The 16807-nt window shown below is 26.8% G+C and overlaps 2 protein-coding genes across 2 annotated transcripts; both read left to right on the top strand.

Moving 5' to 3' along the window:
- Nucleotides 1-1887: 1887 nt before the first annotated feature.
- LOC101512958 (uncharacterized) lies at nt 1888-3304 on the top strand. The gene is made up of 2 exons (XM_004503107.4): nt 1888-2504; nt 2706-3304. Exons 1-2 carry the CDS (start codon nt 2189-2191, stop codon nt 3086-3088), a joined length of 699 nt encoding a protein of 232 aa, XP_004503164.1. The 5' UTR covers nt 1888-2188; the 3' UTR covers nt 3089-3304.
- A 7001-nt stretch (nt 3305-10305) lies between these two features.
- On the top strand, nt 10306-12395 carry LOC101512650 (tropinone reductase homolog At5g06060-like). Its single transcript, XM_004503106.4, has 5 exons — nt 10306-10564; nt 10757-10964; nt 11178-11394; nt 11497-11603; nt 12004-12395. The coding sequence occupies exons 1-5, from the start codon at nt 10473-10475 to the stop codon at nt 12196-12198; spliced, it is 819 nt and encodes a 272-aa protein (XP_004503163.1). The 5' UTR covers nt 10306-10472; the 3' UTR covers nt 12199-12395.
- Nucleotides 12396-16807: the final 4412 nt, after the last annotated feature.

Genomic DNA, 16807 nt, shown 5'->3' with positions numbered 1-16807 from the left:
CAATAATACTTCTCCCCACAAAAGTCGACCAAACATTTTTAAAAAGAAAACTGACAAAATTAGTTAGTACCAATTAATTATCTATGATGTTACAGATAATTTGTTTGAAAACGCAACCTTTGAATATTAATTAATTAATTTAATCATTCGTAATTAAGTAATCGACAAAATAATTAATTGTTAAAAGATTAATTTTCTAACGCCAAAAATAAAAAATAGTTTAAATTGCACTATTTAAATATATCATAAAATAGATCGATCGATAATATGTTGCTTATTCTTATAAAAAATAATATATTGATTTTTTTAATTGTAAATTTACAGATTTTTCATTGTAATTGGTAGAAGAAATATGCGCCCAAGATTAAAGAAATTAAAAAAACCCTAATTCTGTTCTGAATAGATGATTTGCTAAGAACATTAGTTAATTTAGTTTGAAAACTAAAATAAAAAAGGTTGACAAATAATTAAAACGTGACTACATGAAAATGATAGTATATAAAGATATACTATTGAGTAAAAAAAAAATATATATATATACAAAGATATGTTATTATATCTTAATGATTTGAGTGATTTTGTTCCAACATCAACAACTCAACAGTAATGTATAAATAAAAATGTTGGATGTACACTTATAAAAAGTGTATACACCTTAAAAAATGATAAATAGAGTGATTAAAAAAGTATATAAAAAAATAAAATAAAGTGGTATTTACATAGCATGTACATTATGGACAATAAAAATACCATAACATTTGTATATGTGTTTTTATTTTACAAAAAATTTGTGTAAGTTGTTCTTTTTTTTACAATCGCATGAAAAATACTTTTTTATCATTTTTTTTAAATAAATATCATTAAAAATATTATGTTTGAAGAAAAGATAAGAGAAGAGAATGTTTATAATTAATATTTTCTTTTAATTTTTATAGTATATATTTTAATTGAAAAAGTTTATCTAAATTTTTTAATTGAAAAATTTTTTCTAAATTTTTTAATAAACATAAAAAATCTCATCTAATACATTTTCTGAAAAATAGTGATTTGGGAGAGTTGGAGTGAGAAGGAGGTCACATGTTAAACTTTCCCCTCTAATAATTAACAACTAATTATTACTAACATTAGCTATAAAAAAATACAATTTTTTTAAATTAAGAAAATATTCTCCTGGGTTGTTAGAGCAAAAGGTGATCCTTAGCTACTTCTTAAACTGAATATATCATTTGTTCATAGACGACATAAAGGAATTGTTACCAACATCTAAAAGTAACTAGACATTTTTTTTCTTTTTCTTTGGCAATTCTCTTATTGAATCCCATGCATGTTTGGTGTGTAGGATCAGAAACTGTTGTTTGTCATCAGAATAGCAGGATGTGCATGCTTTCTGTAGTTTCTGTTCCTTTTTTTAACTTCACCACTTTTGAGTATATATGACTTATATAAGTTTACCCGTAAATGGTAATATGTAAACTTAACCAACAAATTCTATTTTGTAATAAAATTTGAATGTGTATGATTGTTGTAATTTGGTCTCCATTTCAAATATTTGCATTGTTGTAATTTATTAAAATCTAAAATACCACGAGGTTGAGAGGAAAGAAGCGTAAACACGCTTTACTATAAATAATTAAAAAAGTTACTGTGGTGGAACAGAAATATAGACACGGATTTGTTGTACAAATGGATATGAGTTTAATGTCTCATATACTTTATGTACATACTAAATAGTTAAAGTTACAACAGACAGTGTAACAGTATAGGCATGGTAGAAGAAGCTTCAGATAAACAGTACTTTATTACTACTATTGTTATTAATTATCTCACATTCACATAAGTCATAACCGTTTTCTCCTTCACCACAAGTAGAGAATCAATTAATCAAATCTTATATATATGCAAAACTGTTGCATAAATATGGGACCCCTCACAAGCCTGTATGTTAACATGCAAAACAAGCAACAAAAAACAACAGAAAAGTTAGTACTGAAAAAAGGCAATTAAGATACAGAAACACTTTTTTCATTATCTTTCCTCAAATATAACTATTACAAGGATATATATCAATTCCATTTCATTTCCAACAATATTTGTTTTTATCTTTTTTTCATTATATAAAGACCTATTTTCCTATATACTAGATCTCATTATTAGCTTTTACAAACACTCTATTCCAAAGTTTTTTCATATGGAGGAATCTCAAGATTTGATGTGGATGATGAAAAGGAAACAAAACTTCAAGTCACCTATTGAAGCAGTACCATATGGAATTGGAGCTATCAACAGCAACAATTCTTGGGAAGAAAAGGCTTTTGCAGAAGATGCAGCTAGGATACTTGGTGGATGTATATGGCCACCAAGATCTTACTCATGTCATTTCTGCAAAAGAGAGTTTAGGTCTGCTCAAGCTTTAGGTGGTCACATGAATGTTCATAGAAGGGACAGAGCTAGGCTTAAACACCACCATAATGAAGAAGACCTTCATTCTCATCATAAAAATCACTGTAAGTAATTTTTCACTCTCTAAGCTTGAATACTATGATTATAGTTATAGTTGCGGTTACACTGCAAACCTTATATTGAGCCAGAATGCGAAAAATGCAACCGATGCGGCTGCAAAGAGCTAGAGACCTAAAAATCTTTTATGTATCAGCCGCAATTTAAAACATGTCACAATAACTATTACTCTATCTTTGTTGGTACAGTTACTACAACAAGCAGAGTTTCATCTTCTTGGCCTTCAACCATATGCACACAAGAAAATTGTTTTCAACCTAACATGTCAACATATTCTACTTCAATTAGAAAGGGGAACCATATGGACTTTCTTAAAGGTGTTGCTAATGAAAGGAAACAGATTTTCAAAGGTTTGAATAAAAATAATTTTGTTGAAACAAGTTTGTCTATGGGACAAAAATTGGCATATGGGGACAAAGCCATCACATATAAAAGAACAAAGACTTCATCACTTCCATGTTTGAATGAAAGATGTTTAAGTGTCAAGTCTGCAGAATTTGTTATTGGAATTAAGCCTGGAATTGAAGACTTGGATCTTGAACTCAGACTAGGGAAAACACAGAAAGTTTAGTTGTAATGGAATATTGTCAGTGTTTGTCTATGATAGATAAATAGCTATGCAACTGCAAGAACCTTAATTTTCTTAGATTAATCCAAAACCTTGAAGAGAATGATAAGGTTTAACTGTTTTCATGAAATGTTAACTTGAATACTAATTCTATTTCTAGTTACATGTGACAGTCCTATTCTTATTTTTGAGTATGTTGATGTGATCATTTTGATTTTCCATTTTTGAGCATATACATATGCAATTATATATCTATCTGCATAAGTTTATGGTGACTTTGGATCAACTTCATTGAAGGTAAATTATGATAAATATAACAGTACTATTATTGTAATCAATGTGTAAAATTTCACTTCTCATAATTGTGAACAAGTTGAAGAAATTCTAAATTTATAATATGTTATTGGGATGTGGAATCTTTAGGCTAGGGTTTCACAATGAAGGGGATGCAAAGAAGTGTATAAACAAACATATTCAGATAAACCAAGTTGGATATTTTATTTATTTATATATTTTTTTATATTAATATCTGGTTCTCAATTATTTCTTACACTGTCATATTTGATGCCTTCAATAAACTGCAAGTTAATTTAGCCATGAATAAAAGGGAAGGAAAATTCAACTTTAAGGTATCAACTAAAACAATTTAACTTTTTCACTCTCTTTTCTCTTACACATGTCTTATTTTTTTCTCACTTTTTCTTTTCTGTATCTCTCAAATCCCAACAATCAATAGTAGTATACTACAATGTTAGAAGAACTTGTCTTTAATATAAAAAAAATGGTAGGAGAAGTGACAGTTATAAGTCACTTCAACAACGTATATTCGAGGGAACTAACAGTGGTAACATGCACAAAATTATGAAATATAATTACCAATTTACTACCTGGATTTATTGATCTTTCTCAATTCTCACCCACTTACTTCCAATTCCTACACCTCATCATTCCAATATATCTTCACTTGTTTTCATTTCAACATGCACGTTCCTTCCTAACACATCCAAAAATCCAACCAACCACACACAACTTCAATATTAATATACACTTATATAGTACAGAGCTATAGTACTATAATTAATTAATGAATCATAGAGAAAAGAAAAGACATCACATCATTGGCTTTATCAGCATGTCATTGTTTTTACTCTTGGTGTGATATATCCCTATCCACATTATTAATTAGCTATAGTATATAGTTAATAGTTATCCCTAAAAAATGTCCATTTCTTATATATATTTAGAATCCCAAGGCAATGTTCTGTTTGTAGTAACATAACATATACATATACATAAAAGAAAAGTTTTATTTTTTTTATAGCCACCTTGTGACACCCACCGTTGCTCCAGAATACACGGGACATAAGTTTCTTATTTTCAACCTTTATTTCTAAGCAAATTTCATGAAATATATATATATATATGTTGACTTCATGCTCTTTCCATTCTGTTCTGTTCATACAATAACAAACAAACAAAATAATGTGTTCTGATCTAACTCAAAAGTCAAAAAAATGCTTCTATTTTCTCTGCTTAACTTTTAATAAAATCTTGATCTACTACCTAGACATTAATTGGTTCAATTTAAGAGCATGTATAACTTCAATTAAATTTAGTTTGTCGACTCTTTCTTTTAGTTATAATTAAGTTTTGATTAATTAATGCAACAATTTTAGTTTTGGCATTGTCTAATTTGTGGCATGCACTATCACTATCTGCAGTGCAGGTAGCGGAGGGAACTCACATGGGATGATGTATGTGCTTTTATTGAGATAATTCAGATATATGTTCTGCCTTACCTAGATTTTCTTTATTTAGTGTTCTTTCATGTATACAGAGTTACTATTTCTGATATTTCCATATACCTGTTGCCATGTATTATCCATGAATTAAAGAGTGTATATCTATGCATTAGGAAATTTTGTAGCTTTTGCCAGTGAAAACAACTACACATCACATTATGTCAATGTAGTTAATACCTTTATTAATTATTTCTGAATATATCAAACTTTCACATTTCACGCTGAAATGAAAATACAAGTAAAATTAATCTATATTTTTTTGGAATATAAGTAAACATCAACAATTTCTTTTATATTTAATAATAATATTTTTCAAATATTTATCATTTAACTTCACTTTTTCTATTTTTTATTATTTTTTTTGTTAAATAGTTTAATAGTTAAATTCACACACCTTAAGTATTATGAAATGAAAAATCTCACGTTCGAATTCAGTTTAAACAATAAACTTAAATTTTTATTAGAATTGTGTAGATTAAATATATTACTCTATTGCATTTCTTAATATAGGTACTGTAATTTTTTGTCTACTATATTTTTTATGAGTTTTGATAAATGTTCTATATCGAATTCGACTTCATACATAGTTTTAGTGGCTATACTTTTTAATTCTTTTTTATAAATAATAATGCTAGATTAATAAAATAATATTATTATATTATTAAAATATTGTTAAACATGTATGATGGTTGAGAAACTTATATCACCTATTTCCCTTTATTTTGATTATATTTTTTACATTTTTACTTTTTTTTTTATTTAAATAATTCTTCTATAAGAATATAATAAAAAACAACAATCTTTCTATCTTTATCGGAATGTAAAAGATTATTCAATTGTTCTTAAATAACAATCCAAATCATTAATTATATTAGAAGTTATGCAATTGAAGAGATAAAATATAATAAATTAATTCAACAAACTCTATATATAGATAAAATAAAAAATCATAAAATGGATATATTTTATTTGAATAAATTGTGTAATGTTCTAAAAATTTGTGCAAATTGTATGACGCATGAAAGTTGTGTGACTTATAAAAATTGTAAAACCTATGAGAATTGAAATTATTGTCTACTATGTACGAATTGCGTCAAACTCTAAAAAAAAACTATATCACTTTTATGAATTTCAAGTATAATAGTTTAGTTAATACTTGTAGCTTTCTTCCCCCGATTTTTTTTTTCAGGATCCGCCACTGCTCGTGCAATACAAATTATGCGTTAATATATTTTATTATTATTTTAAGAGATAATTTTTTAAAAAACAAAAAATTTAATAATTAGTTTCAATAATTTTTTTCATATTAAATTTCAAAATACTGCTACATCTAAGGAACTACACCTATCATTTTATATATGCACTAAGATATTTCATCTGATATCTTAAACAAACTACAAAAAGATTAATGTGTCAATGAAAAACAATGGAACTTGTAAAAAAAAAAAAAAGCAGTGCAATTGCTAAATTAGTAAATATAACTTGTAATTTATTTTACAAAGGCCTGCAAAAAAAAAATTATTGCTTGTGAAAAATTATAAAATATGTATAATAAAACTTTATTCTACAATAAAATAATATTATTGCAAAAAAAATTATTTATTAAAAAAAAGCATTAAAACTAAAGTAATTAATAAACACATTTACCAAAACAAATATTAATATAAAATTCAAAAATTATTGTAAAATATATATAAAGTCAATTATTAAAACCTACTATATGACCATCTTACTTTATATATTTATTATTATTATTATTATTATTATTATTATTATTATTATTATTATATAGAGTATCAAAGTGGAAGGATGTAAAGAGTCAACAAAATTTAAACAAATTAAATGATGTGAATAGATATTAAAAACATGTTACTAATTAAAAAAATCATGAATTGAAAATTTTCAATAAATATAATCAATTTACATATTTCAATAAAAATTTATTAATTTACCTATAATTTGGAAGGAAAATTTTTCCTTTACTTGTTAACTAAACTTTATATATATAAAGATTAGATCATTACAAACCTTCTACACATTATTCAATACTGATGAATAATATACTCTAATTTAAGTTATTATTCATAACGCTCTTCAAATTATCAAATTATTTAAGAGTAATCTATTTAAATTTACATTAAAAAAACTCAAAATATATATAAAAGCTATCTTTCTTTATGAAAGTTTATAGGTTTAATTGCAGTTTTGATCCCTCTATTTTAGCTGAATCGCGAAAGTAATCCCTCCATTTTATTTTTTCTCAGTTTTGGTTCCCAAACAAAATTTTGGTCCAAAACTTGATGAAATTTTATTTATTTTTCTTTTATTTAAGTCACACAATGCCTCAAGATCTCATAGTAGAACAATTGTATGTGAAATCTATTATCATAAATGGTGTAGCACGTCTTTAAAAAATGAAATTTTATAAGTTTTGGACTGAAATTCTGTTTGGAAACCAAAATTGGAGAGAAATAAAATGAAGAGACTATTTTCGCGATTCAACTAAAATAATAAAATCAAAACTGCAATTAAACCAAATTTATATTAATAGAAAACACATTATATCAAACCTCATACATTGACAATCTCGTAAAAGTTTATAATTGATTAAAGAAATATATATATATATATATATATATATATATATATATATATATATATATATATATTTTTTTCTTTCTAATATTTTCTCTTTTTCTCATCATATAGCTACCTAACTTGAGTTATTATATCATGCTTCTAATAGAGAGAAAAAAAAAAGGTAAAAAGATGTGCCGTTCTTTTGACAAATTGGAAATAGGGGTGGAAGTTGACCATGTGTAGTGCCGATTTTAAGATCGGATTTTATTGGATAGAGTTAAAAAGCTCCATTTGAAAATGGACTAAAAATTTAATATTTGAGTTGACCCTAAATGAATTACAAGCTTTTTGATTAGTCCGACGTTTAATTATTTTAATTTGTATTTTTAAGAACTGTAATATATATATATATATATATATATATATATATATATATATAAAAATTATATAACTTTTTATAAATTTGAATATTTTTTTTAATGAATTTAATTGATATTAGGATAGTAGATTAAGGCATACAGCCAAAACATTTACACATGGCTCTCAATTAGGAATTAAGGAGTGCTGCAATTTTAATTTTTTTTTATAATATATTATAACATTTACATATATTTACACTATATGTCTAAAATAAATAGTCAGTTTTCCATAATTAAACATGTGATAGCGGCTGCAATCTAACAGGCGTCATCCTCCACAGTCAAACGTTAGAATCTTTAAAATATTAATGTTATGGTTTTGTGATTTTAAGGACCCAATTGACCTAAGACTCTTATTGACATACACTCTCAATGTAAAAAAATTTCACATTATTAACACACTACAATCATTCATAGCTACAACTTTATGGATAGTTGGTAAAAGTCAAACATATCTATTTATATATCCTAAAAGTCAAACATATCAAACATATCTACTACACTAAAAATGTATATAAATTAATTAATTCTTTAATTATTATTAACAATCTTTTAAATATAATACAAAAAATTTAACATTTTATATATTTTATTTATTTCTTGTAAGATTTGAATATTTTACGTATTTTTCTGTTGATAAAATATATATTAATATAGTATTTTTTCATGTCATACGAGTATGCGAGTAGTCATATGGCTGATTGTTTTAGTCTGATATGGGTACGGTCTTTTTAGGATCAGATTAAAAAATCTATTAAAATTCGAGTTTGGAAATTTAAAGTCCATAAGCTATAATTTGTTGGACTTTTAGGATCAGCCCATACTAGTTAGCTCATTTTGACTGCACTAGGTGGAACAATGTCTCTACATGCACGCGATGGCAGTTGTAGTATAGCCGTCAAAATGAGGTTTGAAAATCTAATAAAATATCAAGCTCGAATTTTCATATGCCTTTTTAACTCGGCCCTAAAAACCCGTACATGTGGCGGACTAGTTCATTTGAGCTTAGGGCTACTCACCTACCTGCATGGCATGCAAAAAATATTATATAAACTTCATTTTGAAAAAATCACCAAAAATATTCAAACACAACTGTAAAAGAAATATGTAAAATATTAACAAACTTTATGTTATATATAAAAGAATGTTAATAGTATTTAAAAAATGTTTAAATATATAAATTTAAATAGTTTTTAAATAAAAAAATTAAACACTCAATATTAAAGAATATAAATAGTTTGAATGATGGACTAGTTCAAAAATAAGCAACTCATTTAAAGTTGGAATCAAATAATATTTTTTTAACTTTAAAAGAAAAATTAAACTAATTCGATAAAAATCAACAGTTTATTAAAACCAATTCTAAATTGTTGAATCTATTTTGACACTCTAAGAATAGATTTTACATATAAAAAATCTATCTCTCCTTGATTGTAAGTTGTAACTTTAGACACATATTTACCTATGCATGTATGCGTACCACTTTATTCAAATTTCTACATGAATATATTTGTCAATTCAGCTCAGTAGCTTTTCAGCTAGGCCCTCAAAAGAGGAAAAATAGAAGTAAATAAGTAAATTAATACTTGAATTTGCATGTTTTTATCAAGCTTTAGACACCTATTTACCTATCCATGTATGCGTACGTACCACTTTATTCAAATTTCTACATGAATATATTTGTCAATTCAGTTCAGTAACTTTTCAACTATGCCCTCAAAAGAGGAAAAATAGAAGTAAATAGATAAGTTAATACTTAAAATTGCATGTTTGTATCAATCTTTTTTAGCGTTATTATTTTAAAATAATTTACAAATATTAATTAAATTTATCTCTTTAGTGCATCTATATTATTATTCATTTAGTTTTAAATTTATCCTTAATATCATTTCAAATGTTATAAACATAAAAAAAGAATGAATTTAATTAAAATTTTGTAATTTCAATTATCATTTTAAAATATTGGTAATGGTAATGATAAAATGATACAATCTTATGATTTGAATGACTACTTAAAATATTTGTATTTGAAATTAATCTTAAGAATCACTCGAATATTGAAAAATAATTACAACTAATTAATTATTAATTATTTTAAAATAAACATCTTATTTTTATATATCATTTTATATTATTATTATTATTATTATTATTATTATTATTATTATTATTATTATTGTTATTGTTATTATCGTCGTTATATGTGTGAATCCCATTTAAAAATAACAAAATTTAGATAAAATTTATTTGTTGATCCTTAAATCTTTCCAAAAGTCTCAAAATTTTATTTGAACTTACAAATATAAAAATGTATATTACATATAAAGATTGACGATCATATATGTTAATGTATTTAATAAGGGTAGAAAAAGAAACCGTTACAATTACAAGTAAAGCTAAAAGATGCGTGTTGCTTGGTACTAACAAAGACGTACACCATCCCAATGAGCCCATGGGCCACTGGCATGAATTGATAGACAGAAAGTTTCATACATAAATAAACGACGTCGTTTCATATAATATTATGATAAAAGAAAAACACATAATCCATATTCGCAGAGATAAAGGTCACAGAAACAAACATCAATGGCGAAGGCAACAGAAAGCAGTAGCAGAGGCTCAAGATGGTCTCTCAAAGGAGCCACTGCTCTAGTTACCGGTGGAACGCGTGGAATTGGGTTTCTTTTTCCCTTCAAATTTTATCTTACCACTAAATATTATAAATGTGTTTTATTCTCATTTTTTGTTGATTAATTCTCTGTCGTTTGAATCAATTTGGGGTTTTCTTGATAACGAGGTTTCCTTAAACAACTTAAAGTTACGTTTTTTGGGTGTTGAGTTTTCTGGGTTTTTTTTTTTTAATCGTTCAGGCATGCTGTGGTGGAGGAACTGGCTGAGTTTGGTGCAACAGTGTACACTTGCTCTAGGAATGAAGTGGAGCTCAATAAATGCTTAAACCAGTGGCAAGAGAAAGGTTTTTCGGTTTATGGATCGGTCTGCGATTTGTCTTCTTCTTCTCAAAGAGAAGAGCTTATTCGAAAAGTTGCTTCTGCTTTCAACGGCAAGCTCAACATACTTGTTAGTCATTTCTTTTCTATATGTGTGTTTTAGCATAAATCATAAAAATTATAAATTTTCAAATTGCTTCAAATCCCTAAACTAGTTATTTATATTTAACAATTTTAGCATAAATTATAAGATTAGAAGTGTTCAAATTGCTAGACTTGTTTCTGTTATGCATGACTTCAGCTTATAATAAATTATATTCGTATCATAATATTGTGAGCTTAGGTAAACAATGCTGGAACAAATGTGAGGAAGCCAACAATTGATTATACAGCTGAAGAATATTCAAAAGTCATGAATACTAACTTGGATTCCGTATACCATCTAAGCCAACTAGCATATTCTCTTCTTAAAGAATCTGGAAATGGAAGCATTGTGTTCAATTCCTCTGTTGCATCTCTGACAAGTGTAGGTTCAGGGTCCATCTATGCATTGAGTAAAGGTGAGTAATGTATGATTATGTTATCTTTTGCTCAAACAAAGATGAAAACAAACTATTTTGTAAGTCGTTAACCAAAGCGATTCACCGTGTTGTTTTCTTCAGCTGCAATCAATCAACTGACCAAAAGTCTTGCTTGTGAATGGGCAAAAGACAACATAAGGAGCAATTGTGTAGCACCCTGGTATACAAAAACATCACTTGTGGAACATGTAACTCTCTTTTACTCCTTTAACTATTCATTCTGAGGCCTTATCATTTTTTCATAGTAAATAATATGTGCTTTGATGTTTTTACATTCATATTCCTTGTTTAGGATCATTAGCAGTGTAGGAGTATTAAGAATTTAAGATTGAAGTATATTATGTCTTTTAGTCTCTATAATTCTTTAGATTATTGAATATGAAAATCATAATTGCTTTTTAGTAATTTCGAGTAGAACCAAAGAGAGTAAATTAGTTGGGCCTTTCTTTTTAGTGATGCTTACTTGCATTACAAAATTCATTATGTAACTGTAATGTCAGTGTGATCATCTGCAGTAGTGCAGTGTTAATCTTCAAATGGCAATGTTATTTAATAAGTTGGGTTGCTAATTGTTTAACTTTCTTACAGTTAATTGCGAACGAAGAGTTTGTGAATGAAATACTATCTCGAACACCGATTAAGCGGATAGCAGAAGCACATGAAGTGTCTTCCTTGGTGACTTTCCTTTGCCTGCCAGCTGCTTCCTACATAACTGGACAGATTGTTTCTGTGGATGGCGGATTTACTGTGAATGGATTTCAACCCAGCATGAGGATTAACTAATGAAACAATGTCATTTATAATTTTATTTCCCCATTGTTTACATATTACAATGGTATTCATCAAATCTTGATTGAGGTGACTTTCAGTTTTTTATTATGTATTTTCTTTTTTGAAAGGTGTTCATGATAATGTTCATCTACTATAACTCATCTTGGAAGAAATAAATGGAAAAGCCACCATGTCATGTTAATTGCAAACTTTTAAAATGTTCAATTCTTATGGGATCAAGCCTAAATTTTTTGTTGAATTATTGACAAATCAATTATAAACGGAAGCACTTGAGATAAAGAAAGAAAATCTACCGAAAACTGTCTTATTTCATACCTATTTCACTTGTGGGTTGTATGTATTAGGTATTATCAAAGATGCTAACTACAATTATATTAAAGTATAGGGATAACAAGAGTAAAGCGTTGAGTATCATTTTGTTAAAAGAAAATGGGTATGTATCATGAAAAAATGTTTCATGAAAGGTTCATGACTTTCATAACACACTTGACATAATTTTAACACTCTTCATTTTTTACTTTTACTCACTTTATATGATCATGCAGGTCTTTTATTGGTCCAACTAATTTCTTGACAATTTTAAAAAACTAACTCTCATGATATATAGTATCGTGTTGTTAAAAAACTTATGGTTTGGATAGAGAGATAAATGTCTCTTCTACGAGGAATTTTTGTTTTTGGGTGACATTGGATTTTTTTATTTATTTGTCATACATCTATTTTTTGTTAATAATACAATTTCTTCTTCTTGTTAATTTCAGATTCCTATATATTCTCATGTATGCAAAAGTACAACTCGCTAACATAATTCTCTGTACCTAATTTTGATTATCTATCTCTTTCAATGTTCAACTACCTTGATTTTTTTAGGCATAATTGTTTTCACGGTCCCTTAACTTAATCTCATGTAAGACTCCAATACTTTATCTTTTTTTTCAATTTTATAAAAATTCAAAAAATTCATCAAAATGTTCAAACAAAACCCATAAAATTAATTATCATCTTTAATGTAATACAAATTTAATCAAATTTATAACTCAAATCTTCAAATAAATTTTTATTTTTATTTTTCAGTTGATGAATTTTATATTGTTGAAGATGGAAATACGAATTTATTTGAATATTTGAGTTATGCATTTGATGAATATATAAATTTTCTTGAAATTGGTATTGAATTTTATAGGTTTTTGTTTGAAGATTTTGATGAATTTTCTAAGTTTTTGTAAAGAAATGATAACATTGTTGATATTTTAAGATATAAATGATCAAATTATTACTTAAAAAAAAATAAAAAACTAAATCGAAAAGAAAAAAAATAAAAAACTAAAATGTTATCTAAAATTAAATTCAAGATAGTATAAATAATTATCTCATTCTTTTGTGAATTTTTGTTAAGTCAGTTTACGTATTAACATGCTGATACTATGTCATTCACTATAATGAAACAAAACTGAAATCTCAACATTAAAATGACATGTTTTAATTTAAACTAAACCTAAAGTACTTCATTCTGTCATGACATTGTATGATTTATTTCTCTTTAGTACTTGGGGACACATTTTTAAAAATTGTTATTATGTAAATGCGCAGGTCTTTCCTCTGTTTTCAAATTACTACAGAGACACCATTCCTAAATTATTTTAACCAATAAAAATGTATGCTTCATGTCTAAAGAAATTGAAGAAGTCGCGTTTTAGAATCTTCCGATTTACGTGGATTCTTTGCTCAAAACCACTATAATTAATATGATGTATTTTTTTCAAATGATAAAAAAAAAAAATTATAAAGAAATTAATATCTTTTAAATATGGGTTTCATCGAGGATAATGAGATTTACAAGTCAAAGAGACCATAATGAGTTTGGTGCATCAGTGTACACTTGCTCTAGGAATGAAGTGGAGCTCAATAAATGTTTAAATCAGTGGCAAGAGAAAGGTTTTTCGATTTTTGGATCGGTTTGCGACGTGACTTCTCCTCCCCAAAGAGAGGAGCTTATTCGAAAAGTCCTTCTGCTTTCTACGGCAAGCTCAACATACTTGTGAATTATTTCTTTTCTATATTTGGAATAGTTTTGTTTTGTATTTGTGTTTTAAATCATCATTATCAAGTGTTTTAAGGGAGTTAACGCAAATGTTTTAAATATTCAAGATACTGTCTTGTTAAGTATACTCCTATATGATAATGTGATATGACACATCATTTGATCAAAATATAAATTGAAATCCATGAACATTAATTTGTATATTATGTTTATGTTGAATTTTGTGGAAAAAAATTGACTTCTATCTTTGCTATCTAACCTGATGAAGCTCAATGGCTCTGCCAATTTAGGATAGTTGATAGGATTACACTTTGTATTCAGCTTTATTTAATACACATGGAAATAATCTGGATCAACTTTTAATTCATGAAAATGGCTCATATTGTTAGTTATCGAAACTTTGTAAATTCATTATTGAGAAACTCATTGAAAGAATACAACATGATCCCTATTTATACAAAGAAAGAGGGAAAGCTATAACAGAGAATGAACCAAGGTTAAAAACTATTAGATATCTTAGTTAGTTAGTTAGTTACACTAGCTATTTAATTGGCTATATAAGTTTATGGAACTCTGTAATTCAACTATCTCGGTTATTAATATGATTTAATTTACTTTTCTTTATTTCTCTCTTATCAATTGCTTAAATCATGAATAGTAATAAAAATCTAACTTACTGCATAATATTATGTTTATACTAAGGTAAAACATAATACAAATATTCGATTTTTAACTTTCTTTTTATAAATTTATAGATGTTTGTAGAAAACTTAGTGGAAAAAGTTTTGAAAAAATAACGATTTAAGGACTAAACTTTTTCTGTTATGCATGACTTCAGCTCATACCAAATTGTGTTCATCTTGTGAGCTTAGGTAAACAATGTTGGAACAAATTTGAGGAGGCCAACAATTGAGTATACAACTGAGCAATATTAAAATTTGATGAGTATTAACTTGGAATCTGCATACCATCTAAGCCAACTAACATATTCTCTTCTTAAAGAATCTGGAAATGGAAGCATTGTGTTCAATTCCTCAGTTGCATCTCTAACATTCATAGGTTCTGGAACTGTCTATGCAGCGTGTAAAGGTAACTTGATTTACCATTATGTCATCTTTTGCTCAAACGGACTTGCGGTGTTGTTTTCTTTAGTTGGAATCAATCTGCTAACCAAAGGTCTTGCTTGTGAATGGGCAAAAGACAATATAAGGAGCAATGCTGTTGCACCTTGGTATACAAAAACACCTCTTAATGAATATGTAATACTCTTTCACACATTTAATTAATCATTGAATCCTTATCATTTTTTCTTTATGAAGTTTGGTTAAGTTTGTACTGATAAGAATTTGATTTGGATGAACACAATGTTATTCATCGAATACTTGTTACAAGTGTCTTACAGTTTGTCATTTATTTATCATCTTATTTTCTGAATGGTATTCCTGATTGTGTTCATTTACTATGACTCGTCTTGGAAGGAATAAATGGAAAAGGAACCATGTCATGTCAATTGCAAACTCTTAAAATGTTCAATTCTTATTGGATAAAGCGTTGTTTGAATTCTTGGCACAAAACAAAGGAATTATATTGGGTGAAATTTATGAAAGGGATAGAGATTGACAACTCAGTTATAGACTTAAGCACTATGATAAAAAATAAAAAAGTGATTATTTAAGTGTATAAAAAGAGTGCGTGACTTATTTCAAGTTTTTTATTTTACTTTAATAAGTTTCTAATTAAAGCTTATTTTATCTTGATAAGATTCTAAAATAAAGCTTATTTTTATCATCTAATGTGCATATACATGATCTTTCTTGTCCATAGACCCACAATATTATAAAAGTTTGTTACAACACTTATCCGATGTTTAAAAGTTCAAAAATATTTTTATATTTGGTTGATTAATAAGTGTCCTAAGTACATTTTATAACATTTATCTAAATCTGATTCGAGAATAATAATGAATTGAATTGAAAAATCAAAAGCAGTAGTGCATGTGGGGTAAACTTAATCAACAAAATAATAAAACAAGTCTTCATTACTCATGTTGTCGTGGCTAAAATTCAACTATGATGAAATTATCAAAAGCTAGATAGCAAAAGCAAAGGATGATGTATAACTGCTCCCAAGATTGATTAGCACCTTTGAAAGTAACACAAACATCATTATCCAAGATTCTATTGGTTTTGGTTCTCTATGAACAGAACACGGTAGATTTGGTAGGAACGACTTCTTGGTTAGACAAGCATTTTCTTTTTTTTACTTTGAAATTAGAACAAAAACTTTGTCTTTTTATATATAAGAACAAAAAGTTTGTCAAGTGACAATTGGAAACTGGAGCTCAAAACTACTGGGGTTTTAGAGTATATTTGTTTGGTTTTTCAAAGTAGTATTCTTATTCTAGCCGCACCAAAATTCACACAAAATAATATAGAAAAAGAGAGGTATAGTAGATGTTCTTACATATAATTAAGCTTTTTATTCATCCAAAATTATAACACCAGGTCTTCTATTTCTTTTAAATGTTCTATACTCCAAAGTTCTATTTTTAAAAATATA

Source organism: Cicer arietinum, chromosome 6 (genome assembly GCF_000331145.2).
Source record: "Cicer arietinum cultivar CDC Frontier isolate Library 1 chromosome 6, Cicar.CDCFrontier_v2.0, whole genome shotgun sequence".
Lineage (NCBI taxonomy): Eukaryota > Viridiplantae > Streptophyta > Magnoliopsida > Fabales > Fabaceae > Cicer > Cicer arietinum.
Note: the sequence above shows the minus strand (reverse complement) of the source record. Positions and strands in the feature narration are given on the sequence as shown.